The sequence below is a fragment of the Podospora pseudopauciseta genome (genome assembly GCF_035222475.1).
Source record: "Podospora pseudopauciseta strain CBS 411.78 chromosome 7 map unlocalized CBS411.78m_7, whole genome shotgun sequence".
NCBI lineage: Eukaryota > Fungi > Ascomycota > Sordariomycetes > Sordariales > Podosporaceae > Podospora > Podospora pseudopauciseta.
The window spans coordinates 2,612,076-2,634,362 of record NW_026946667.1 but is presented as its reverse complement, the minus strand read 5'-3'; the positions used below and the strand labels follow the sequence as shown (position 1 = coordinate 2,634,362).

Sequence of the window (22,287 nt, the reverse complement as noted above, 5' to 3'; positions counted from 1 at the left end):
AGATCGAATGAACAACTCATCACTCACCACTCACCGGCCGAAAAGACACCGGTTCCAGGAAATTATTTCCGATCAAGACACTGGCAAATCATCCAACACATTTCCACTTCACCACACACACACACACACACACACACACACACACACACACACCAAATCAATCCAACTGATCCTACTAGGCAGGGACTTGGTATTATTCTGGTACTTCTCTGCCCAAATATCCATCCATCCAATCAAACCCCCTCTGGACTTCATGCCAAGTCTAGCCCAGCCCAGCCCAGCCCAGTACAATCTCCTTGATGCAAACCTCTCGGTATCATTTCCATGCATATACTACCCTAAGAGCCAAACTCTGCTGTTTTACCCAATCTAAATAATGCTTATAGTGGTATCAAAACATCCAAAAAGGAAACCCCATTGAAAAAAAAAAGATGTGTCATGATCCCAGGGAACATATTCCGGTTTCCCCCTGACTTCTTCACCTGCCCGCATTTTGCCCCAGCAAATCGGGTGGTCTTCCTTCGGGCCGTCCCCGGTTCCCCTCCCCCGGCAGGATCCTTCCCCGGATTTTTCTGAAAAGCGATGTCTGTGGTGGTGGTGAGCGGCGAGTGACTCATGATCATGGTGCGCTGATATGATAATCAGTGCGCCTCGTGCTTGGTGGCATTTGGCAACTCCTCCAGCGCCTCCTTGATGGTCTTGAGGGCGCTTCTAAGTTCATCTTCGGTGATGACCAGCGGTGGTGCGAAGCGAATGATGTTGCCGTGGGTCGGTTTGGCCTGTTCAGCATGGTGGTGAGTTATCATTGTCGGGAACGGAAAAGGAAAGGGAGGCGAAAAAAAGACATACCAAAACACCCTTATCCTTCAACAACATGCACAAATCCCACGCCGTCCTCCCATTCGTCTCGCTCTCATCAATCACCACCGCGTTCAACAACCCCCTCCCCCTCACCAGCTCCACAATCTTGCTGTTGAACCCTCTGATCTCGCTCCTGAAAATCTCCCCCAGCTTCTGGGCCTTGTCGACCAAGCCTTCCTCTTCGACCAGCTCCAAAGCCTTGATACTAACCGCGCACCCAAGCGGGTTTCCACCGTACGTGCTCCCGTGAGTGCCAGGCTCAATAACCCCCATAATCTCCTTCGAGCTCAAAACACAACTGACAGGGTACATCCCCCCGCTGATCGCCTTCCCCAACGTCACCACATCCGGCTTGATCCCATCCCACTCGCTGCACAGCATCCTTCCCGTCCTCGCAATCCCCGTCTGGATCTCGTCGCAAATCAAAAGCACATTATACTCCCTGCACAGTTGCTGAACTCTTTTGAGATATCCATCCTCCGGCACCACCACCCCGGCCTCACCCTGAATGGGCTCAATAATAAACGCCGCCGTCTCCTTCCCAAACTCCCCAAGTATCTCCTCCACATCCTCCACACTCCCATACCTAATCGCCTTCCCCGTGCTCGGGTGTCTCGCCCCAATGAGCGGTACATACGGCCCATGATTATCCCTACTCTCCGGATCAACACTCAGACTCACCGCCACCATCGTCCTCCCGTGAAAGTTCCCATCCACACTCCACACCCTCGCCTTCCCTTGCTCCACCCCCTTGACCTTGTACGCCCATTTTCTTGCCAGTTTGATGGCCGTCTCGACCGCCTCGGCGCCCGTGTTCATGGGCAGGACCATCTCGTACCCAAACACGTCCTTGACCTTCTTGGCCCACTGGGGAAAGACGTCGTTGTGGAAGGCGCGGGAGGAGAGGGTGAGGCGGGCGGCTTGGTCGGTGAGGGCTTTGATGAGGGCGGGGTGGCAGTGGCCTTGGTTGACGGCGCTGTAGGCGGAGAGGAAGTCGAGGTAGTGGCGCCCTTCGGGGTCCCAGACGTGGCAGCCCGAGGCGCGGGCGAAGACAATGGGGAGGGGGGAGTAGTTGTGGGCTGCGTAGGTGTTTTCTGTTGTGATGGCTGTTGTGGTGGAGGAGGCGTGGTAGGGGTCGGTTGGTTTAGTGGTGGTGGTGGTGGAGGAGGAGGCGTGGGGGGCCATGGTTGGAATTGTTCGTGGTATTGGGGGTTGGGTGAATTGGTTGTTGAATTGGCGGTTGTTCAAAGGTAGGCAAGATATGACGGTAGATGGGAAGACAGACAGACGGACAAAGTAGTAGGCAAGAAGGTAAGTTTGCCCGCTGGGAGGAGATTAAATCAGCGGTGTAAGAACAAACAAAGCGTTGTCAAAACTACGCCACCTTTATGAAATTCCAACAAAACCTTGGATGGCCAATTGGTACTAATGTATGTAGATTTCAAGCAGAAGAAGGCAATGGGAAAACAAAAACAATCGCAGAGAAAAAAGAGGGGAACATATATAAAACCCGCCTCACCCTGCCTCTCCCTACCTTCACCCTCCCAAACCTACACTACCTCCGCTTCGGAAGGTGTTTGCCGTTGCAATCATGCAATTCCACCGAACGACACTATACCTCTAAGTGCAAGTCAGATAGTCCCAAGACGCTCACAACACCTCACGTGGGCCCAGCATCCTTGGACAGTCCCGCAAAAAGCATGCCGAAGGAAACCGCTTTTATCACGAAAGGTCTTGTAACCTTCCTTTAAAGTGTGACAGGTCCGGGGTCTTTCAGCTCATGAAACTAGGGGTGTGGCCTGTCATGGAAGTGGCGATATTATTCATACAAACTGGAAGCTTAAAACTTGATAGGTACTCAGACACAATACATTCCCGATACCGGATATCTTTCAGAATCAAAGATAGATAGATAGAAGGTGTCATCCATCCATTGCTGTGATGCTGTGGTTCCAGCGGGGGAGGGGCGGGCGGTGGGAAATGCAGGGATCTCTTGGGCTTTCAGCCAATTGTGGGTCACTTGATTACCGCAGCAAGCTTGGTAGGGCTGCGGGGGAACCAATCAGCTGTAGGGGTGCTCCGTGTCAGAGCTGCCAGATGGCAAGCAGCTCTGTCTGTCTGACCGACAGTTGACGCGACTTTGAATGAGATTAGGTGCGGCCCCTGAACTTCGTCGAGAACTACACTTGACGAGTCGTGTTTGATGGTCAAGATGGAGAAAGATACTGTCAAGAAACCCCCAGGGCCGAGAATAGAAAAGCCAGCCGAGAAAGATGGCAGGGTGCACGCGCAGGTCGCGGCTGCTCAAGTCGGGGATATTCTCAGTGTGTTGCTGGCATTTCGGTTCATCAACTCTCTTTTTGTCAAGACATTCTTTCAACCAGATGAATATTTCCAGGCCTTGGAGCCGGCGTGGAGGATGGCTTTTGGGGAAGGCAGTGGTGCTTGGATAACTTGGGTATTTTCTCTCATTGGATTTGATGAGAACCATGTGCTGACTGATATGGTCAGGAATGGGAATATCAACTACGGTCTTCACTTCACCCAGCCGTATTTGGCGCCGCGTACAAGCTTGCCGAGACTGTCATGAGTGCCATGCATTTGTTTCCACCCTTCATCGCTTCCATGTTGGTGGTTTTGCCAGGGGCTTTGCAGTCTGTGTTTGCTGCCTTGGGAGACTTTTACACGTGGAAGCTGGCCATGGATGTCTATGGGAGGGAGAGTTATGCTCCATGGGCTGCTGTAAGCATCCCGACTCATCTGAATTACCGGGGCGTATCTAACGATGAATGTAGTTGTGGATGACCGTTCTCAATCCCTGGCAGTGGTACTGCTCAACAAGAACATTTTCCAACTCTCTCGAGACAACCCTCACCATTGCTGCTCTTTCCTACTGGCCTTGGGAGCTCCTTGCAGATGCCAAGGAAACCAAAGAAGAGCGCCTGAAGCAAAAAGGGAGACTCAACAGCTTGAGAACATCCCTCTTCCTAGCAGCCATCGCCGTCCTCCTTCGCCCAACAAACCTCTTCATCTGGCTTGGCATCATCGCCCTGACCCTCACCCGCCTCACTCTCGACGGCCAGTCCCCCATCACACAAACCACCTTCCCTGCCCTCCTCAGAGAAACCGTCCTCTGTGGTTCCGTTGCCCTCGCTATCTCGGTCGTCTCTGATCGCCTCTACTTTGGCTTCTGGACCTTCCCTCCTTACAAATGGCTCTACTTCAACATGTCCCAGTCCGTCGCCGTCTTTTACGGCCGGATGCCCTGGCACTATTACCTCTCCCAAGGCATTCCTCTCCTCACCACCACCTTCCTCCCCTTTGCCCTGCTGGGCATCTACAAAGCCACCCTCACCTCCGCCAAACCCACCACCCTCCTCTCTGCCCGTCCAACATTCCTCTCCACCACCTCATCCAACACCCTCAAGACTTTGTCTTTTGCCCTCATAGGCATGATCACCATCCTCTCCCTAATCTCCCACAAAGAAGTCCGCTTCATCTACCCCCTCCTCCCCATCCTGCACATCCTCGCAGCACCCTACGTAACCAGCTTCTTCACCACCCCTCCCACCACCCTATCCAAACCTTTGGTGCTGCGCCACAAAATCTTCCTCGCTAACATCCTCTCCATCAACCTCCTCCTCGCGGGGTATCTCTCCCTCTTCCACCAGCCCGCGCCCATCTCTGTCCTTTCCTTCTTGAGAAGTGAATACGAGCGCCTCCACCCTGACTCCCTTTCTTTGAGTGCTCCCCCACAGGAACAAAAGGAATTATTCGCCCTGTTCCTCACCCCCTGTCACACGACACCGTGGAGGTCGCATCTTATCTGGCCGGGGCTGAGGGCTAGGGCGTTGACCTGTGAGCCGCCGTTGCATACTGCTCCGGGGACGCCTGAACGGGAAAACTATCTTGACGAGGCGGATAGGTTTTACGCGGAGGATGCGGAGACGGGGAAGTATGGGGGGGTGTTTCTGAGGCGGGAGATGTGGCCGCAGTTTTTTGATGGGGGTGACGGGAGAAAAGGGGAGGAGATACCGAGGTTTGTGGTTGGTTTTGAGGGGATTGAGGGGGTGTTGGGGGAGTTTTTTGGGGGTGACGGAGAAAAGATGGGGGTGAAGATGAAAAAGGTTTGGGAGGGATGGAATGGGCTTGTTAATGAGGATTGGAGGAGGGGTGGGAGGTTGGTTGTTTGGGACACGGGGGTTTATCCTAATGGCGGTGGGGAGGTGGTGGATGGGGGAAGTAAAGATGAGTTGTGATGGAACGGGAGTAGAATGTATGTATGTTATGGTGGGAATTGCTGTTTATTTCTTTCCTCTGTGGTGGATTTAATTTTGTCAAAACCCACGCTGAATTTTGTAGAATATGTGGAACGGGCTCTAGATACCTTCTTGACTTGCCAGGTGCTCACCAGATTGTTTGAGATATCGTCCTTCTTTTGAAAGCCCTCTCGCAGTCTATTTCAACCTCGACAAGCAGTGAGCTCTACTCTGCAAGCTTCCTGCGTCTCCCTCCTACCCAGGTTCCCTCCCGTGATGCAAAACAGAACAGCAGATACTCGCCAAACAAGGCCGCCATTCCGTGAAACAATCAACCCCTAATCCAGCAAACAATCCGAGGCAGCCCACAAGCTCGCTTCCCTGACCTAACCTCGCACAGAGCCGCACACCCGGAGTCAACACCCTGCCTTCTGGTGCCACCCGTCACCACGTCACTGCCACCACTGGAATGCCATGACGTTTGTTGAAGGCGGCTGTTCTGTCAAAATGCGCCTTCCACATCTGCCATCCGAACTCAGACGATTCGCCCGCCTGACCGTTCAAGAGAATCAACTATTCAGCTTCTAGATGTCCACCAAACCAAGGCTACCGAACAGCACACCATACCACCCTTCCACTCTCTCTTACCCAGCCACCAACCACGCACACACAACCGCCATCACAGCTAACATGTCTCTCCTCCCCAAACTCACCATCTTCCTCCTCGGTCTCTTCCTTATGACCACCCAAGCAAACCCCCTGGGCGCCCACCCCAAACCACGGCGTTCCATCGGCGGCGTAAGTCCCCTCCCTTCCTTTCCCATCATAACCCCCTCATAGCTGATTTGGTCCAGGTCCTAATCTGCACCAACCCCAACGCCACCGGCGTCTGCACCCACGAAACCTACCAACTCAACAAGTGCTACAACCTCCCCGACGGTCTTCGGAACAACGCCGCCACCTTTGCGCCAGACCCCGGTAATTTCTTTTGTTATCCTTACCTGTGAGTCTCTTCTTACTTTTATTTTTTATTAGTTTTTTTTGAATGAGGCAGGATATATGTTGACAAGAATATAGCAAGGTCTGCGGCGGCATTTGCACCTCACCTGAGGGTTGCACCATGGGACCTGTCGACTCTGACTATCCCCACCGGTACAACCTCACGGCCGTGAGCTGGGACCGGTTTATTACTTCGTTTGATTGTCTTTTGAAATGATCTGAGAAGGGGGGCTGTCGTTGGCTGGGTTACGAACCTGTCGCAGGAAGAGAGGCTTCTTTCTTGTCAATCACAAGCTGTATTGGTAGTCAGACGCAATCCTCACAGCATCAATACGCAGAAAAGCAAACAGCAGAATAGATCACTGTTTTGATAATCAAAAGTGTACAAATCCCGAATAACCCCATCATAGCTTGCCATGAATTTTAACTTGCCTGCCTGCTTTCAAAATACAATACATAAACCCCCCCACCCTTTTTCTCCCCTTCAAAGCAACCCAAGATGCCTCGCCGCATGCTCAACATGCTCCCCACTAAAACTCGCCATAAAGTAATAACTGTGATCATAGCCCTCATGATACCTCACCTTCAACCCCTCCAACCCCATCTCCTTGACCACCGCCTCCAGATTCTCGGGAAGCAGTTGCCCATTCTTGTAGAAATTGTCCCCGGTGCCAACATCGACGAGGGCCTTGAGGTCACCCCCCTTCCAAATCCCCGATCTCAACAACTCGACAGCGTCGTGCTTCTTGCCTTCCTCGAGTCCACCGGCTAGGTACCCCTTGAACGCCTTTTCCCCCCAGGGACACTTTGTCGGGTTTGCAATCGGGGCGAAGGCACTGACAGATTTGTATTTGTCTTGGTGCTTAAGGTAGAGGGTTAACGCCCCGTGTCCGCCCATGCTGTGACCCGTGATGGAGACTCGTTCCTTATCAAGGTAGGGACCGAGCTGGGGGGAGGAAAAGAGGACGGAGGGGAGTTCGGTGGTGATGTAAGTTTCCATCTTGTAGTTTTCCTTCCAGGGATCGGCAGTGGCGTCGAGGTAGAAGGATGCCGCCTCGCCAAAGTCCCAGGAGTCGGATTGCCCCGGGATGGAGAGACCGCGGGGGGAGGTGTCGGGGTAGACGAGGGCTAGGCCGAGCTGGGAGGCGCGGTGTTGGAAGAAGCCTTTTTCCGTGCAGTTTTCCGGGGAGCAGGTCAGGCCCGAGAGGTAGATTAACACGGGGGCAGGGGTGGTTTTGGAGAGGGCGGAGGGGGGGATGAAGAGGTTTAGGGACATGGGGGTTGAGGTTGTGGTGGAGGGGTGGGTGAGCTTGTAGAGCTTGCCGTTGAAGGTGGTGATTTCGGCTTTGATTTCGAGGGCCATTTTGACGGTGGTGGTGAAGGAACGGGTGGTGGTGTGACTAAGTTGGGGGACTTGACGAGTGAGTTGACGACGGGTGAGAGTCGAGATGAGGGACATGAGAGTTGTTATTAAAGACCGCTATGGAGATAAGTTTTGGTCATTAAATCCCCCTTTATCAGCTGCTACCCCGCCCTTGTTATTCCCCAATTTGACTTTCGTCATGGTAATTGCTGTTAAGCAAGAGACGTAAATGGGTGACAGGAGAAACCCCACCTTTATCGACTGCCGACGAGGGGTAAAAGACGAGAGGGTGGAACACACTTTTGCCATGCGGTGCCATGCGGTGCCATGCGGTGCCATGCGTGTTCCATGCCGTCATTGCAAGCCAAGGTCTCTTGTGGGAACAAAACAGATCCCGAATGCCGAATCATAGCCAGCCGCCTTTGGGGCTCTGCAAGACATGCACCTCTAGCAACGATTCCAACTGTATAGTCTGGCAAGATAAAGCCCAGGGAGGGGGCTTCATCATGATAACTTCCTTTAACATCTCCAACAATCGTATCATTTCAAACCTCTTGAAACCAACCCCCTAATTACAATGCCCTTATATCACCCTTCTCCCAGAGCTAACCCTCTTGCTATCAACAGGACTCACCACGCCCCCCTCCCTCCCCCCTCTCCCCTCCTGCTCAACCTCCTTCTTAATCCTCACATACGCCAGCTTCTCAAACCGGCTCAGGCTCCTCCACCAATGCTGGCCCGCCTCATGCTCAGCAATCCTATCCAGCAACTCGGCCGTCTTGACCCTCACGTCTCTATCCTTGTGGAACAGTCCCAAGGCAATATAAAACAGCCCCGCATGAGACTCCGGCGCAACACTCAGCAGCAAACAAATCTCGTCATAAGACCAGACATAGTTGTAAAGCGCCTCAAAAATCTCCTTGCTCTGCTGGGGGGTCAGCTTCTGCGTCCGCAACCGGTCGTGCATGTGTGCCAAATCCAAACCCTTGAGGGGGCGGACCGTGTATGACTGAGCGACGTCCTAGTTGTCTCCCGCATTAGCAACCCCATTCTCCCTTTCCAATGAAAAGAAGCGTTAGACAAACCTGGATAAACGAATAGTAACTCCTAGTATTCCGCCACCCCTCAATCCTTGTCACATTCCCCGCCAGCTCTTTTGCTTTAGTCGCCTCATCGGCCCATACGTACCCATGCCCCATCGCCGCCTGCCCCAGGTTCCCATCACCCCCCCCTCCACCACCATCCCCATCCCCATCACTCCCGATATAAAGCGCACTAGCCCCGAAAACCGTCTCCTCAAACGCCGCCGCGATCCTCGTAAACTTGAGCACCCACTCCCTCCACTTCGCCCTCACTACCCTCTCCCCCGACCGGTTGGCAATACACCTCAGTATATCCGCCATGAACGCCGCATCCCCCGTCAAATCCCCCGTCTGCTGCCCCGCCGCAGCCGCGCTCCCCGACCCGGCCGACGCCCCGTTGATGAAGTTCGCGTACGCCGGGTTCTGCTGCTGAAAGTACACCAACCCCTCCGTGATGGGCGCCGACTCAATCTTGGACGAGATCTTCATCTTGCCCGAGGGAATGTCGCACAGCAAATCCCACCACTCCGGGTGGTGCTCAAACGTGGGGTTCGTCACCCCGGCGATGAACCCGGGCACGTTGAGCAGGTCGTCAATCTTGGTCAGGTCCGTGTAGGGAAACGCGTGCCGGGTGAAGCCCCTGAGCAACCCCCCTGATACCAACGCGCAGGCGGCCAGGACGGCCTCGGCTACTTCGCCCGAGGGCATGTTGTGGCCGAGGAAGATGACTCTCTTTTGGGTCAGCAGAGCATTGGCCAGAACGATGATCGGGTGGGTTGTCGGGCCGTTGGTGGTTAGGTGAGGATGAAGGGCAAAGGTTTGGGGGGATTTGGCGTGGGAGTCCGAAAAGTTCTGGATTAGTTTGATCAGGGAGAAGTCACCGACCGTCTCGGGCATGACGGCGACGGGGACTTTGATCGGGATGGGGATGCCTTTGTACATGACTTTGCTTTCGAATTCGTGAGTGTCCCGCGGCACGGCGTAGGCGCCCGTGTGAGTTTCAATGTAGGATTTCGTGCCTGAGCGGAAGATACCTGGTCGTTTTGGGGGGCTGCGGCTGGCGTCAAAGGGCTGGTCTGCCACGTCTTCTGCTGTTTCTTCCGAGATGCGGGCTTGGATCATGCGCTCAAACTTTTCGACGAATAGGTCCTTGTTATCGCTGGCTTGGAGTAGGTGTCTTTCCAGCAGGCTGAGCTTTGGCATGAGGGAAAGGTCCATTTCGTTGACGGCGTTGAACAACATGGATAGTGTTTCTGGTACTGGTGATTTGAAGTACTCTTCTAGAGCGAGTAGTAATAGGGGCTGTGGAGTGAAATGTAAGTATGTACGCCGTGAGAATTCACCTGGTCAGATCTCACCTTGTATATGTGAAGAAATGGATGCCGCGTGCAAATAGCCATAGCCTTGACCACGGCACCTCTCTTGACCGTTTTGTCCTGCTTGGTATTGACCAAGTTCAACACATAGACCAACGGCGGTCCCTCGCCGCCTTCTGGCTCCTCATCGGTTGACACATCATCATCCCAGTCGTCGTCGTCATCGTCCAGGTCCTCCTCACCACCGTCGTCCTCATCATCCGATTCATGTAATATCCCCTTTGCCCGGTCCCGTCTGCGCCGTCTCCGGGCTCGCCTACTTTCTTTGGCCTGCCGTTCAGCATCGTCCTCTTCCTGGCTGCTATCTTTGTGAAGAAAGAAAACTGTCCAATCCTGATTTCTGACGTGAGCCTGATCCGGAAGCATCAGTTCCGCAAGCATATGTTCATCTCCAGTGATAGCGACAGGATACTGGTGCTCCATGATCGGCCCCCTATCGATATCGAACGAAGCGACCAGGATATACTCGACGTGGCTCTCGGTGCTACTCCTTGGGTATTGAGAGCGCGGCTTGCGCGCCCGGCGCAAAGACGGGTCATGGCGTACTTTTGGAAGGGGCACCGAGAGAGAGCTGTGCTGCGACGAGGGGTTGGTGCCGGTTGAAACGATCTTGTCCTTGACATTTGGGTCGGATAGGCGGTCCATGTCGGCGGGATTGAAACCATGGGGTAGCGGGGAGCGAGCGGGGCGCGGGGGAGGTTGAGACATGTCGGCGGCGAACTTGGACGTCGGGACGGACGAAGATGATCGGCGGTGGGAGTCGCTGGGGGGGGCCTCTACAAACGCGGATATGCTGCTTGTTCTTGGGGCATAGGGCAACGGTTGTTCGGCCGATGCCATTTCTCGAGTGTCGGGTTTTTGTTTGCCGCCCCCTTATTCCCACCAAATCCTTCCAAGTATCCTATCCTGGGTGCGGGTGGTACACACTGCTTTGCGACCCGATCCAAGCTATCGGTTTGTGGAGTGGTGTCAATTGATCCGAGAACTCGATCACATCGAATTGGCGCCTGTACCCCGTTGTATGTTGGTAGCTGAGCACAGATAGACACCGGGTGCCCCGCGGTTGTGGTCGTGGATCTGTACCTATTATTGTTTCTATTAAAGGTCGGCGCCGGGCCTGTGCTATCGTGTTGTCTTACAACAACAAGAGGAGGATTCTGAGTCGGGGAGGATCCTAATGGTACGGAGTAGCGTTGCTGGATATCGGATAAGGTATGGTATCGGGTGGTGGAAACGGTGACCGTGACTTGGCTCCGGTCTCCGACTTTCCTTCGACGGCTTGGATCTTGGCTCCCGGGGTTAAATGCGGCTGCCCGCGTGTCTACCGCTGTGCAATGCAAAGGCAGACTGCCGAAACCTGCATTTGCGTGTATGCCTACCTTTTCTTGAGATGTCTTCCTCTCTCCAGCGTACCTACCTCCTGACAGGGGTCTGCTATCGATATCGACGCAGAAACCAGCTGAAAGGTGAGGGGTCCCCCTTTCCCCCCTGTACATCCCATGCGTCTTTGGGAGGCCTTGAAACACGATGCCCGCGCAGCAAGCAGAAACAGGTCACTGGAAAATGGCCCCGCACCATCTTTTCCAGGGTCCCTGCCACTGCTCTTCCAGAAACGCTCGGGCCATGTAACACTGTTGGTGGTTGTCTGGTCACTTTGTTTACTTTTTGTTGTCCCCGCCATCGAACTTTCATCCAAGGCTAGACCGTTGATCTCCAGTGACGATATCAATCACCCACTCAGAGCCAGACAAGCGACCGGGGGATATTCTTGATTTCGAGGCGCCGAAAGTGAGTTGTTCTGGTCGTTATTGTTCTTCAAATTAGTGATCCAGACAAAGGCCATTGGCGCGTCTTGTTGCTCCGTTGGCAATTGCTGACCGCATCCCTCCAAAAACAACAAACCAAGAGGTGGTTATTCCCCTTGCGTTTTTGACCGCTAATAAGTCGATACAGATCTCTGCAAGATCACGATGGTAGGAGACGATTGTGGGGACAAGGACAGGATCTGAACCCACTGACATCAGGACACAGGCCATGCCATTCAAACCATCCCCGCTGGGCTATGGGTCGCCCCGGACTTCACCTTTCCGTCGCCCAGTGTCGCCAGGATCTCCCAACACACTACGTCAGACCACACCCACCGCATCGCCAACAAAGACAGCAGGTCCCCCGAGTCCAGTGCTAGACTTCAAATCCTCACGAGCCTCTCCGGGTCGCGAACTGCTAACTCCACAAGCTCGCCTTTCTCCCAGACCTGTAGCATCCAAGACCGGGCCAGTAGGTCACGGGAGCGCCATGTCTCAATTACAGCCGTCGCAAGTCAGAACGTTGCGAGAGGGATTCCAGATTCTGGATAGAGACAGCGATGGTGTTGTGAATAGGGAGGATGTCGTGGATATGTTGAACCAATTGGGTGAGAGGCTGCGTTGTATTGGTCCAATTGGCACAGTCATCTAACAACGGTGTAAGGTCTTCCATCAAACGCGTCAGAGGTCACTCAATTCTTCCCTCCCTCGGCGCCACAAACAATGACGATGGCTTTGTTCATGAACTCGATAGCAGGTTCTCTGGCGGCTCTGTCGCCCAGCGCCGAGCTCCTATCGGCCTTCTCGGCATTTGACGACGACGATAGCGGGCAGATTGACGTGGCCGAGCTTCGGGACGCGCTGCTCAACACGGCGCCCGAGCCGGGCCAGCAGCCGTTGACATCGCTAGACGTCGAAAAGGTAATCAACGGTTTCACCAGCCGTCGAGCCTTCACCAAGAGCAAGACGGGTGGCGGGCTGGGCAAGCGGGGGGAAGTATTCCGGTACCAGGATTTTGTAAACTCGGTGGTTGGAAACAACACGGGCAGCGAACGGGCGTCGGAAGATTCAGAGGAGGCGTAATGTGTGTCGAGGTGGTGGTGCCAGAGGACGAATGGTGGCCAACCAGTGATTGCAGGCGCAGGGGCGTTTGTGGGGTCCAGTTATCATGGTCAACAGGAACGGCGAGGACATTGGGTAACGATAACGGCATGCGTAGGATACCACGGATACGTAGTGTACCGTGTTCGGTACTTAGCTAGGTAATACTCGGTAGTGTGTAGTTTTGGCGCTTCTGGAGGGCGGGGAATTTGCTGTTCATTGTCCAATTAAACAAACGTCACATTTAGACTGCTACACTGCCAAATTGTCACCCTCTGCCAAAAAAAATGTTGTGTGTGTGGTTGTGCTGGGTGGCTGTCACAAATTGCTCCCCAGACGGTTCGCCAAAAGGCGCGGAAAGCGCTTGCGGATGATCCCTCCAATCTGGCCAGGTTGGACGAGCATATTTATTTCTGACTGTAGCACTATGTATCGAGAAGTACCGAGAGGGGAGGGGAGGGGAAAGAAAGAAAGAAAGAAGGGAAGTGGCTGATGATACCTACTGATGGATATCTTGATATCGAGAGATGAAGATATGGACGTCAGCCTTGCAACTGACCGCTCATTACAGTGAAAAGCCGCCGACTGCGGACGGGCCGACCCACAGAAGCTTCGAGAACTAGTGTGTCAACCCCCCCTATTACGGTTGTGATTTGTATTTTATATTCCTCAAACGGGGCACCAGCCTTGGACATTTGGTGTCTTTCACCAGGAGATCGCTGGGGGGTGCTTGACGAATGGCATCACTGGTCCAGTTGCTGGTCTCGCTGGTGTCCCAAATTTCCAGAGCAACGCTCGCTTTTGCCCCCAGCCAGCCAGCTTGATGCCTGGCTCTGCCTGTGGCTCTTCGAATTGGAAGAGACCCGAACGGGGCACAGGAGAGGGCTCCATCGTCCATGTGTCCATGATTTGCTTGATTTGCTTGGACGGCTGAGAAAATCATCTAAACCCTTTCAATCAATCCACCAGGAGTTAGAAGAGACCATTTGGCTTTGACTCCTTGACTCCTTGACTCCTTGACTCCATCCCCGACCTCTTGACTTTTCCACTTTCTTCTGTATTCTCCTGGTTCCCACGTTTTCCACCAGCTACCAGAAGAACTTCACTGTACGGCTGCTCCCACACTCCCGCTTCGCCCACACTTCAACCCCCCCTCCCCCGCGCCCTTCCGCCCACCGCCGCAACTGCACCGCACAGCCCTTGAGCCGACCTGCCAAAAAAAAAAAAGGTGTACCTTGACGCCCGGTACCTGCCGCCAGTCTATTCACCTATTTTTGCCTTGATGCCGCTGCATTGATACAAAGGGTGCAGCTTGCTAAAAGTCACCAGCATCTTTTTTGTTGCTGTCTTTTGTGACTGGGTCCAACGGCAGAATTACTGTATAACAATCAGGGCCTTGGGTGAGACGATTTTTAGTGTTAAGCCACTGCGGAACCCACTGCAAATGAAGTTTTTCTCCAAAATCTCGAAGAAGCCCAACTCCCCGGACGAGGAGGAACCGTACGCTTACGAGGATCTTCCTCCAAACTACGAAACCGTCATCCAAGAGTCCCAACAGCAGCAGCAGCAGCAGCAGCAGCAGCACCCTCCCTCGCCCACAAAGGCGCCCACTCCCAAAACATCCTCATCCCGGTCCCCGACCAAAAAGTCACACCGGTCGACGTCGCCGCCCACGCGCGAGTCAAAGCCGCCTTCTTCATCTTCTTCATCCTCGAGACCCTCCCGCTCTTCTGCCCGGCACGCAACCGACCCCATCTCTTCGTCGTCCTTCCGCCGCAAGAAAATCGACCCCGAAGAGCATCCCCTCAACCTGCCTCCCGAGGTGCGCAACAAGCGTTTTTCCGAGCTGTCTGGCCTGAGCGAAAGAAAATCAATGGACGTCGAAAAAGACCCCGTGAATGGCGGCGCCGCTGCGGCTGCCTCTGGCCAGCAGAAGCCCACCGCTTTTCCTCACACCAACTCTTTCACGGTGCCTTTGAGCAACGGTACAGACGCCTCAGCAAACGGTGCTGCCACTCCGGCTGACGAGGCCGTCCCCGCTCCCCCGCCTCACCGGTCGTCGCCTTCCAGCCCCGTGCAATCAGAGGCTGAGCAGGCAGAGTCTTTCAAGAACGATGGCAACAAGTTTTTCAAGGCCGGCGATTACAAGCATGCTATTGAGTTCTATACCAAAGGTGGGTCACCAACAAACACTGAAACGCAATTTTTTTCGGTCGAGATGCGGGTGTGACTAATGCTTTTTTTTTTCCCCTGTATAGCTGTCGTTCTTCAGCCAAACTCGGCGACCTACCTGGGCAACCGGGCTGCTGCTTTTATGTCTGCGTGCAGATGGACTGAGGCTTTGCAAGACTGCAAGAAGGCCGTTGAGTTGGACCCTCACAACATCAAGATTTTGTTGCGCTTGGCTCGTATCTACACCAGCACCGGCCAGCCAGAGGAGGCTATCGCTACCTTCAGCCGGATCCAGCCAGCACCATCAGCCAAGGACACGGCCCCGGCCAAGGAGATGCTCCGTCATATCAGAGCTGCTCAATCAGCGCTCAGGGATGGCACCGCCGCCTCTATGGTTTTGCACCCTCTGGACATGGCCGAAAAGTTGCTTGGTATGGGCGCTCTGAAGCCAAGAAAGTGGCAACTGATGCGCGGTGAGGCCCTTCTCAAGATGGGCGACGTCAACTCTCTCGGTGAGGCCCAGAACATCGCCATGTCCCTGCTCCGCAACAACAGCCGGGATCCTGAGGCTCTTGTTCTGCGTGGACGTGCTTTGTATGCCACTGGCGAGAACGACAAGGCTGTCCAGCATTTCCGGCAGGCGCTTAACTGCGATCCCGACTTCAGGGACGCTATCAAGTGGCTCCGTGTGGTCCAGAAACTCGACAGGATGAAGGAGGAGGGTAACAGCGAGTACAAGGCCGGCAGGTGGCAGTCTGCTTTCGATCTCTACACCAAGGCTTTGGAGGTTGACCCCGCCAACAAGGGCACCAACTCCAAGCTGTACCAAAACCGGGCATTGTGCCGTATCAAGCTCAAGCAGTACGATGAGGCCATTGCCGACTGTGAGAAGGCTGTCAGCCTCGACCCTTCGTATCTGAAGGCTCGCAAGACCAAGGCCAACGCTTTGGGGCTGGCCGAGAAGTGGGAGGCGGCTGTCCGGGAATGGAAGGCGATCCACGAGCTCGATCCCGAGGACAGAACAGTTGCCAAGGAGGTTAGGAGAGCCGAGCTGGAGCTCAAGAAGTCGCTGCGCAAGGATTACTACAAGATTTTGGGGATCGAGAAGACGGCAACCGAACAAGAGATCAAGAAGGCGTACCGCAAGCTCGCCATTGTTCACCATCCTGACAAGAACCCTGGAGATGCGCAAGCCGAGGCTCGCTTCAAGGACATCAGCGAGGCTTACGAGAACTTGAGTGATCCTCAGTAAGTTTATCCCGGGATTTGACAACCAAGCTTGTTTGCTAACAGCATGATAGGAAGCGTGAGCGTTATGACAGCGGCGTTGACCTGCAAGATCCGGCTGACATGTTCGGCGGTGGCGGCGGTATGCACGGCGGCATTGACCCCGAGATTCTCTTCTCCATGATGGGCGGTGGTGGTCCCTTTGGAGGCGGCAGCGGTGGTGGCTTCCCAGGTGGTGGCTTCGCTTTCAACGGCGGTGGCGGTCAACCTCGCGGAGGCAGAGGTGGATTCCCGCACCACTTTCAGTACTCTTGACAGCCCAACGAGCGAGACGCTGCCGACACCGGGAGCGAAGATGATGGTGACGAGAAACAAGACAGCAGACATACGAATGAAGCAGAGGCGAGCGGCGTCAAGGCGGCGTGGAGGGCCGAGGCCGACGACGAACAGGATAGGTGGATTGAAAAGCTGCGCCAGATTGGGCTCTTTGGAATGGCTGCTGTTGTGCTTCTCCCCCCGGAGCTCTTGCCTGTGCTCCTGATCACGGCTGCAGTGTTGTACATGTGTACGATTATGGTCAGGCGATACATGGAAGCACAGTGAGGAGCCGGGGGACTAGACAGGTGAAATGAATCCGGGGTGCTGCTGTTCTCGCCATCGGTTAAAAGATTGGGTCTAACGGTTTTCTTTTTCTCGTCGTTTTTCTCGGGGGTGGGAGGGGGGCATAGACTACCGGTCTGTTTCATATACTATCACAACATCATCATCATCATCATCATCATCATCATTGGAGGAAGGCGTTCCCGATGGCATTTTATCATGAGTTTTTCCTTTTTGACGGTTTCCTCTCATGGCGTGTGAACTCTTTGCTCTCGATACCTCGTTTCAGCATAGTACTGCAGATAGATAGGGTAGACAGGGCAGCTTGTATGCTTGTGATCTTGGCTATGATGATGAAGCAGATCAGCGTTTATTGAGTTTATTTTGAAGTTCAACTTGTGCGACAGCGTAGTGTACTGGTACTGGCTCTAAAATGGCTCGAATAGGAAAGGAATATGAATATAATAATCATCATGATTATACACCTGACGGTCACGTTGCAGCCACCGATGGCCACCGAGCCAAGAGGCGGCAAAGCGGGCGGGCAGTTGGCGGGGCTGATGCCAAGGGGGCAGCCAGGGAGCTTGGACCCCCTGCTCTGGATTTCGAGGCCACGATTCACTTCCGGGCAGGCGCTGCCGCTGGCCGCGAAAAAAGTGTCCAGACAAGCAGCACCTTGTGAGAAGCCGCCACATTGCATCCAGCACCCACCCGAACTCTTCAGGTTGTGTGGACTTTAACTTCCAACCTTTGTCAATCTGTCCCCTTGGTGCAGTAGCAATATAGGATTTGGATCATAGTTTGTCTTTTCTTCCCCCCAATTGCCCACACCACGCTCGCCTTCGGAGGACACCTACCTTGTTGGCAGCTTGATACTTCGCGACCCTCCCGAGAAAACAACAGCAACCAGACTGCGACACCCAGCTTAACCTAGTCGTGCCCACTCGGCAGAACCGCCGACATGAGCACCGACTACGCCTACGACGAGGAGGGCTACCTCTGGCCCTTCTTCGTCTTTACCCTGACGCTCATCATCACCCTCCCACTTACATACATCCTCGTCAAGAGGTCGCGAGACCCCGCCGCCTCGTTCCCGCGCATTCGGACAAGCTTCAAACATAAACACACCGACGTTGTCGACTCATTACGCAAGAAGGAGAAGCGCAAGGACCGCAAGCTATGGCTCATCATCGCCGTGGCCGTCGGCTGGGTTGTCATGGGCTACATGCTCGTCCTCATCCAGAACACCGAGACGCCAACGCAGAAGCTATGGAACCCATATGACATTCTCGGCATCTCCGAGTCGGCCACCGAGAAGCAGATCAAGAGCGCCTACAGGAAGCTGTCCCTCAAGTTCCACCCCGACAAGATCAAGCCTGATGCTTCCAAGAACGAGACCATGGACGATCTCAATGCCCGCTACGTCGAGATCACCAAGGCCCACCAGGCCTTGACCGATGAGGAGGTGCGCAACAACTATATCCAGTATGGTAACCCTGATGGCAAGCAGGGTTATAGCATCAACATTGCTTTGCCAAAGGCCATTGTGTCTGACGGCAATGGCAAGTATGTTGTGCTTCTGTACTCTGCGCTCTTTGGTATTCTGTTACCATACCTGGTTGGGTCATGGTGGTACGGGACGCTTAGACGGTCCAAGGAGGGCGTTCTCATGGAAAGCGCCAACCGGCTGTTCAGGGAGTACAAGGACAACATCGACGAGGGCGGCGTCATTAGCGCCCTCAGCACGGGTCAGGAATACGACGAGCTGTTCAGGGGCGACAAGGCCGATTCTGGCTTGTCCAAGGTTGAGTCCAGAATTCTTGCCGAGGGCGAGCTCTCTCCTCTCGCTGGCGGTCTTTCTGTCAAGGACAAGGAGAAGTTGGAGGATCTCGAAAGTGGCCCCCAACGCAAGGCCTTGGCACTTCTATGGGCCTACCTCGGACGCGTCGAGCTTGACGACCCCATCTTGGAGAAGGCTAAGTTCGCCGTCGCCCCAATTGCCGAAGCTCTCAACAAGTCTCTTACCGCCATCTCTCTTGCCTACATGAACACGGCTCCTCTCCTGTCTTCATACTACGCCAGCCAGCTCCTCATTCAGGCTCTCCCACCAAAATCTTCGCCCCTTCTCCAGCTTCCTCACTTTACTCCAGCGACTGTCAAGGCTGTCGATGGTGACTCCAAGGTTCACACCAACGTGCAGGACTTTATGGACAGGCCGGACGCTAAGCGCCGCAGCCTGGTTGTCGGCAAGGGTCTTCTCACTGATGAGCAATACCGCGAAGCCGTCTCTGTTGCTAAGCAGCTACCCTTCTTCCGCGTCGCCAAGGCATACTTCAAGGTTACTGGTGAAAAGTTCATTCTCCCCTCTTCTCTCGTCACACTCGTCGTCAAGGGCCGCTTCGTGCCACCAGGCAGCGAAAACGTGCCCGAGATTGAGCCATTGGATCTCGAGGATATCGACCCAGCCGAAGACGACCTTGACGCCATCCTTGGCCGCAAGGCCAAGAAGCAGATTGGCAAGGACGAGAAGGGCAGACCCATTTACGAGGAGACCCCTGACGAGCCCATCTCTGCGCCATTGGCCGCGTCCCCATACTTTGCGCGCGACCACTCTCCAAGGTGGCACGTTTTCCTCACAGACTCGAAGCAAGGCCGTGTGGCGGTGCCACCTTTTACCTTTGCGCAGTTTGACAAGCCGATCTTTGAGGCGGATGGCAAGACGCCTACTTTTGCGATGCAGACCCTGAAGGCGCAGTTCCAGGCGCCACCACAGGCGGGGCACTACACTTTTGTGATGCATGTGGTTTGCGACAGCTATGTCGGGTTTGACACCAAGATGGAGGTGACGCTGATTGTGGAGGAGGCGAGCAAGGCTGCCGAGATGGAGCAGGTGGTGGAGGATGAGATTAGCGAACCGGAGGAGGGTATGTTACAGTCTATTGCCCTGGAGGTATCTGATGCTAATGTGAAGACAGATTCTCTGGCGGGAATCATGCACGCCGCCAAGGGTGGTGCGCCACCAAAGCCCAAGAAGAAGGTGGTGAAGGAGAGCGACGAGGAGGACAGCGACGAGGAGAGCGGGACGGACGAGGAGAGCGATGATACCAGTGATACGAACACGGACACGGAGGAGGAGGATAATTAGGTTTCTGATCCTCTTGCGGTGGTGGTGGGATGTGTTTTGTCGACAATTATTTATTTGTTTTCTGAACGGAACCGCCTGATGATGAGTGAGTGAGATTTGATGTTGAGTAGAGATGTTGTTGTTGTTGTTGTGGTGGTGGTGGTGGTGGTGGGTAGTAAGAAGGGGGTGGTTGGTTGTACATATTTTTTTTTTGATGGATTCTTTTTGGGGGGGAGGGTTTATGTTTTTTGATAAGGGCGTTTAGAGAGAGTTTGTTTGTTGCCGAAGCGGAAAACAAAGAGCGTATGAGGGGTGAGAAGGGGACTCTGGCATGGCGTTTTGCATCTTTAGCTACTTTTGAGAGAGGGAGGGGTGGTAGAGGGGGGAAATTGAGAAGCATGAGAACAGTTTTGTGATGGTGTTGGTGAGTTTGTGATATGGTCAAGGTCTCCCTATTATCTATTCTGGTATCACTTGGCTCTGTTGCTTTTGCAGCAGCTGTTCTTTTAACCGATTGTTCGACGGCTAGGGAGTTGTGTCACGTTCCAGAGCGAGTGGTTGGTTGATATCTGAACAGAGAGTTTTTTTCCCCTTCCCTTTCCACTCTATTACCCTCAATCATCATTCCCTGTATCGGCTTGATAGAATACTCAAAACATGATTTCGCCAACCAACAAGGCATCAATTCGATATTGTTACACGGGATATTTCCCCCCCTCCGCCATCTATCCCAGGCCCCCCTTTGCGTTCCCACCCTCGCGCCCCCCCCCCTCCCCCCCTCCTCCCCCCTCCTCCCCACACCAAAACAGTGATATTGTCCTGCCCCCCACCCCTTGTGTTTTATATTGTGTCGTGTGGGTATGGTATGGTGTAGTTCAACGACCCCCCCTCTGCTGCCTCTCCATCTCAGCAGCATTCAGCTCGGCGAACCGCTCGCCCATCCGCTCGTTGGTCGCCATCCACTTGGAGACGCAGCGGGACAAGCAGCCGGTCTCGCGGCCGGAAAGGGCTTTGGACTGGAAGTCGTCGACGCAGGAGGTGAAGCAGGAGTCTACTAGGTTGCCAAAGATCTGTACGTACTCTCAGCGTCAGCGAAGAGGGCCCCCATTCCATACGAACACCACCACCACTACTACTACTACTACAACCTCTTGGGAAGGGGGAAACGTACGCCCATAAACTGCTTCATCTGCCGCTTTTGGATGCGGTCGGCGAGGATTTGCTGTTCGGAGTTTGTGAGGCTTTTTACATCTTTATTAGCGACATTCTTGCGGGGCTGAGGGGAAAGGAAGGGGGAGCGGGGGGGAGGGGACATACCCGTCCATTTTGGTTGTGTGGGTTGTGTGGTTGTGGTGGTTGTGGTGGTTTGATGATGGTAGGCAGCGATGATGTCGATTGAGACCGAGCTTCCACCAGGTGTTATCGCCGATAAGAAATTTCCGTGCCTTGGGACTGTTAAAAATGGTCTGTGCGCAGCGTCTGTCCTATGACGAAGGGGAGCGGGTTGTGCCGAAGCCGAGCCGGCAGGCTGGGGAGGTGGGTTCACAGCAACAGGAATCTTTCACCATATGGGGATGTTTCAAAAAAAAAAAGGCATTTTTTGGGGGAGTTTTTCGGTTAATGGGGCAAGAGCGGTGAGTGAATTGGGGAGTTGGATTGTGTACAATGAAAGGGGATGGGGAGTCCACTATGTGTTAATATGATATGAGGCTGGAGTTTCCCCTGCATCTGGATGACTTTGTCTTGAGGTAGGCTTCTCTTGAGCATATCCGCTGGGCTATTCATCATATTTGTGGTCTCTTAGTAAACGTGTTGAACATCCGCGAATATCTTAAGCCGGTGTTTTCCTCTGGAGAATCCCCTTTCTGGTACAAACTTGGCCCGCATATCTAGATGGAGATGTAGGGATGGCCAATCAGAGGTGCCCCAAAGGCGCCGGCAGCAAGCTGAAGGAAGAACGACCTATGGCGTTGGCAGAGAGAGCTCGTATCACTCGAGAGGGCTGAGAGATGAAACAAGCGCTTTTACTTCTGGTCTGGAAGAAGGAAGAATATTGATTACCTACCTAGCTATATTGCGGGGTCTGGATGCTCTGGAGTCGAGGTTCCAGAGTCTCTTGTAAAAATAAAAAATGTGACCTGTAAGGTACCACCAAGCATCTGCCGCACTGTGTTGAGATTGAAGCGGGTGCACATGACCCCCAGAATGGCGGATGATGGGGTCGACCATAACCAGCCCGTCGCGAATCAAACCCGCTGGAAACCAACGACCTAGAACTCTGGGGAGGCTATAGAAGGCCACCATCATCCTCGGCCGCA

The 22,287-nt window shown here is 54.1% G+C and overlaps 9 protein-coding genes across 9 annotated transcripts; 5 read left to right on the top strand and 4 right to left on the bottom strand.

Annotated features, from left to right (window-relative positions):
- Positions 1-75: 75 nt before the first annotated feature.
- On the top strand, positions 76-5,120 carry GPI10 (glycosylphosphatidylinositol anchor biosynthesis; the record flags this gene model as incomplete). The annotated part of the gene is made up of 3 exons (XM_062916081.1): positions 76-3,319; positions 3,373-3,603; positions 3,657-5,120. Exons 1-3 carry the CDS (start codon positions 3,065-3,067, stop codon positions 5,118-5,120), a joined length of 1,950 nt encoding a protein of 649 aa, XP_062762096.1. The 5' UTR covers positions 76-3,064.
- CAR2 (ornithine aminotransferase) lies at positions 168-2,857 on the bottom strand. Its single transcript, XM_062916082.1, has 2 exons — positions 850-2,857; positions 168-779 (listed from the first exon to the last, which is right to left on the bottom strand). The coding sequence occupies exons 1-2, from the start codon at positions 2,044-2,046 to the stop codon at positions 642-644; spliced, it is 1,335 nt and encodes a 444-aa protein (XP_062762097.1). The 5' UTR covers positions 2,047-2,857; the 3' UTR covers positions 168-641.
- Positions 5,121-5,708: 588 nt separating the features above from the next.
- Positions 5,709-6,514, top strand: QC763_710860 (uncharacterized protein; the record flags this gene model as incomplete). The annotated part of the gene is made up of 3 exons (XM_062916080.1): positions 5,709-5,918; positions 5,975-6,123; positions 6,198-6,514. The coding sequence occupies 3 exons, from the start codon at positions 5,709-5,711 to the stop codon at positions 6,334-6,336; spliced, it is 498 nt and encodes a 165-aa protein (XP_062762095.1). The 3' UTR covers positions 6,337-6,514.
- Positions 6,515-6,603: 89 nt separating this feature from the next.
- Positions 6,604-7,578, bottom strand: QC763_710850 (uncharacterized protein; the record flags this gene model as incomplete). The annotated part of the gene is made up of 1 exon (XM_062916079.1): positions 6,604-7,578. One exon carries the CDS (start codon positions 7,576-7,578, stop codon positions 6,604-6,606), a length of 975 nt encoding a protein of 324 aa, XP_062762094.1.
- A 334-nt stretch (positions 7,579-7,912) lies between these two features.
- Positions 7,913-11,495, bottom strand: QC763_710840 (uncharacterized protein). Its single transcript, XM_062916078.1, has 3 exons — positions 9,923-11,495; positions 8,568-9,866; positions 7,913-8,503 (listed from the first exon to the last, which is right to left on the bottom strand). The coding sequence occupies exons 1-3, from the start codon at positions 10,778-10,780 to the stop codon at positions 8,066-8,068; spliced, it is 2,595 nt and encodes an 864-aa protein (XP_062762093.1). The 5' UTR covers positions 10,781-11,495; the 3' UTR covers positions 7,913-8,065.
- Positions 11,396-13,153, top strand: QC763_710830 (uncharacterized protein). Its single transcript, XM_062916077.1, has 3 exons — positions 11,396-11,913; positions 11,972-12,353; positions 12,410-13,153. The coding sequence occupies exons 1-3, from the start codon at positions 11,911-11,913 to the stop codon at positions 12,826-12,828; spliced, it is 804 nt and encodes a 267-aa protein (XP_062762092.1). The 5' UTR covers positions 11,396-11,910; the 3' UTR covers positions 12,829-13,153.
- A 469-nt stretch (positions 13,154-13,622) lies between these two features.
- QC763_710820 (uncharacterized protein) lies at positions 13,623-17,326 on the top strand. The gene is made up of 3 exons (XM_062916076.1): positions 13,623-15,020; positions 15,105-16,266; positions 16,320-17,326. Exons 1-3 carry the CDS (start codon positions 14,291-14,293, stop codon positions 16,558-16,560), a joined length of 2,133 nt encoding a protein of 710 aa, XP_062762091.1. The 5' UTR covers positions 13,623-14,290; the 3' UTR covers positions 16,561-17,326.
- A 132-nt stretch (positions 17,327-17,458) lies between these two features.
- On the top strand, positions 17,459-20,332 carry SEC63 (secretory subunit). The gene is made up of 2 exons (XM_062916075.1): positions 17,459-19,769; positions 19,821-20,332. The coding sequence occupies exons 1-2, from the start codon at positions 17,807-17,809 to the stop codon at positions 19,988-19,990; spliced, it is 2,133 nt and encodes a 710-aa protein (XP_062762090.1). The 5' UTR covers positions 17,459-17,806; the 3' UTR covers positions 19,991-20,332.
- Positions 20,333-20,775: 443 nt separating this feature from the next.
- Positions 20,776-21,294, bottom strand: TIM9 (protein transporter tim9; the record flags this gene model as incomplete). The annotated part of the gene is made up of 3 exons (XM_062916074.1): positions 20,776-21,039; positions 21,141-21,210; positions 21,287-21,294. The coding sequence occupies 3 exons, from the start codon at positions 21,292-21,294 to the stop codon at positions 20,845-20,847; spliced, it is 273 nt and encodes a 90-aa protein (XP_062762089.1). The 3' UTR covers positions 20,776-20,844.
- Between the last annotated feature and the right edge of the window lie 993 nt (positions 21,295-22,287).

Excerpts from the sequence above, each read along its gene's own strand:
- CAR2 (XM_062916082.1), bottom strand. The coding sequence starts at position 2,046 with ATGGCCCCCCACGCCTCCTCCTCCACCACCACCACCACTAAACCAACC. Across the intron at positions 780-849 it reads TGAAGGATAAGGGTGTTTTG|GCCAAACCGACCCACGGCAA; the intron begins GTATGTCTTTTT and ends CATGCTGAACAG.
- SEC63 (XM_062916075.1), top strand. The coding sequence starts at position 17,807 with ATGAGCACCGACTACGCCTACGACGAGGAGGGCTACCTCTGGCCCTTC. Across the intron at positions 19,770-19,820 it reads GATTAGCGAACCGGAGGAGG|ATTCTCTGGCGGGAATCATG; the intron begins GTATGTTACAGT and ends ATGTGAAGACAG.
- QC763_710840 (XM_062916078.1), bottom strand. The coding sequence starts at position 10,780 with ATGGCATCGGCCGAACAACCGTTGCCCTATGCCCCAAGAACAAGCAGC. Across the intron at positions 9,867-9,922 it reads CATTTCTTCACATATACAAG|CCCCTATTACTACTCGCTCT; the intron begins GTGAGATCTGAC and ends TTCACTCCACAG. Across the intron at positions 8,504-8,567 it reads GTTACTATTCGTTTATCCAG|GACGTCGCTCAGTCATACAC; the intron begins GTTTGTCTAACG and ends GGAGACAACTAG.
- QC763_710830 (XM_062916077.1), top strand. Across the intron at positions 12,354-12,409 it reads GGATATGTTGAACCAATTGG|GTCTTCCATCAAACGCGTCA; the intron begins GTGAGAGGCTGC and ends CAACGGTGTAAG.
- QC763_710820 (XM_062916076.1), top strand. The coding sequence starts at position 14,291 with ATGAAGTTTTTCTCCAAAATCTCGAAGAAGCCCAACTCCCCGGACGAG. Across the intron at positions 15,021-15,104 it reads TATTGAGTTCTATACCAAAG|CTGTCGTTCTTCAGCCAAAC; the intron begins GTGGGTCACCAA and ends TCCCCTGTATAG. Across the intron at positions 16,267-16,319 it reads GAGAACTTGAGTGATCCTCA|GAAGCGTGAGCGTTATGACA; the intron begins GTAAGTTTATCC and ends ACAGCATGATAG.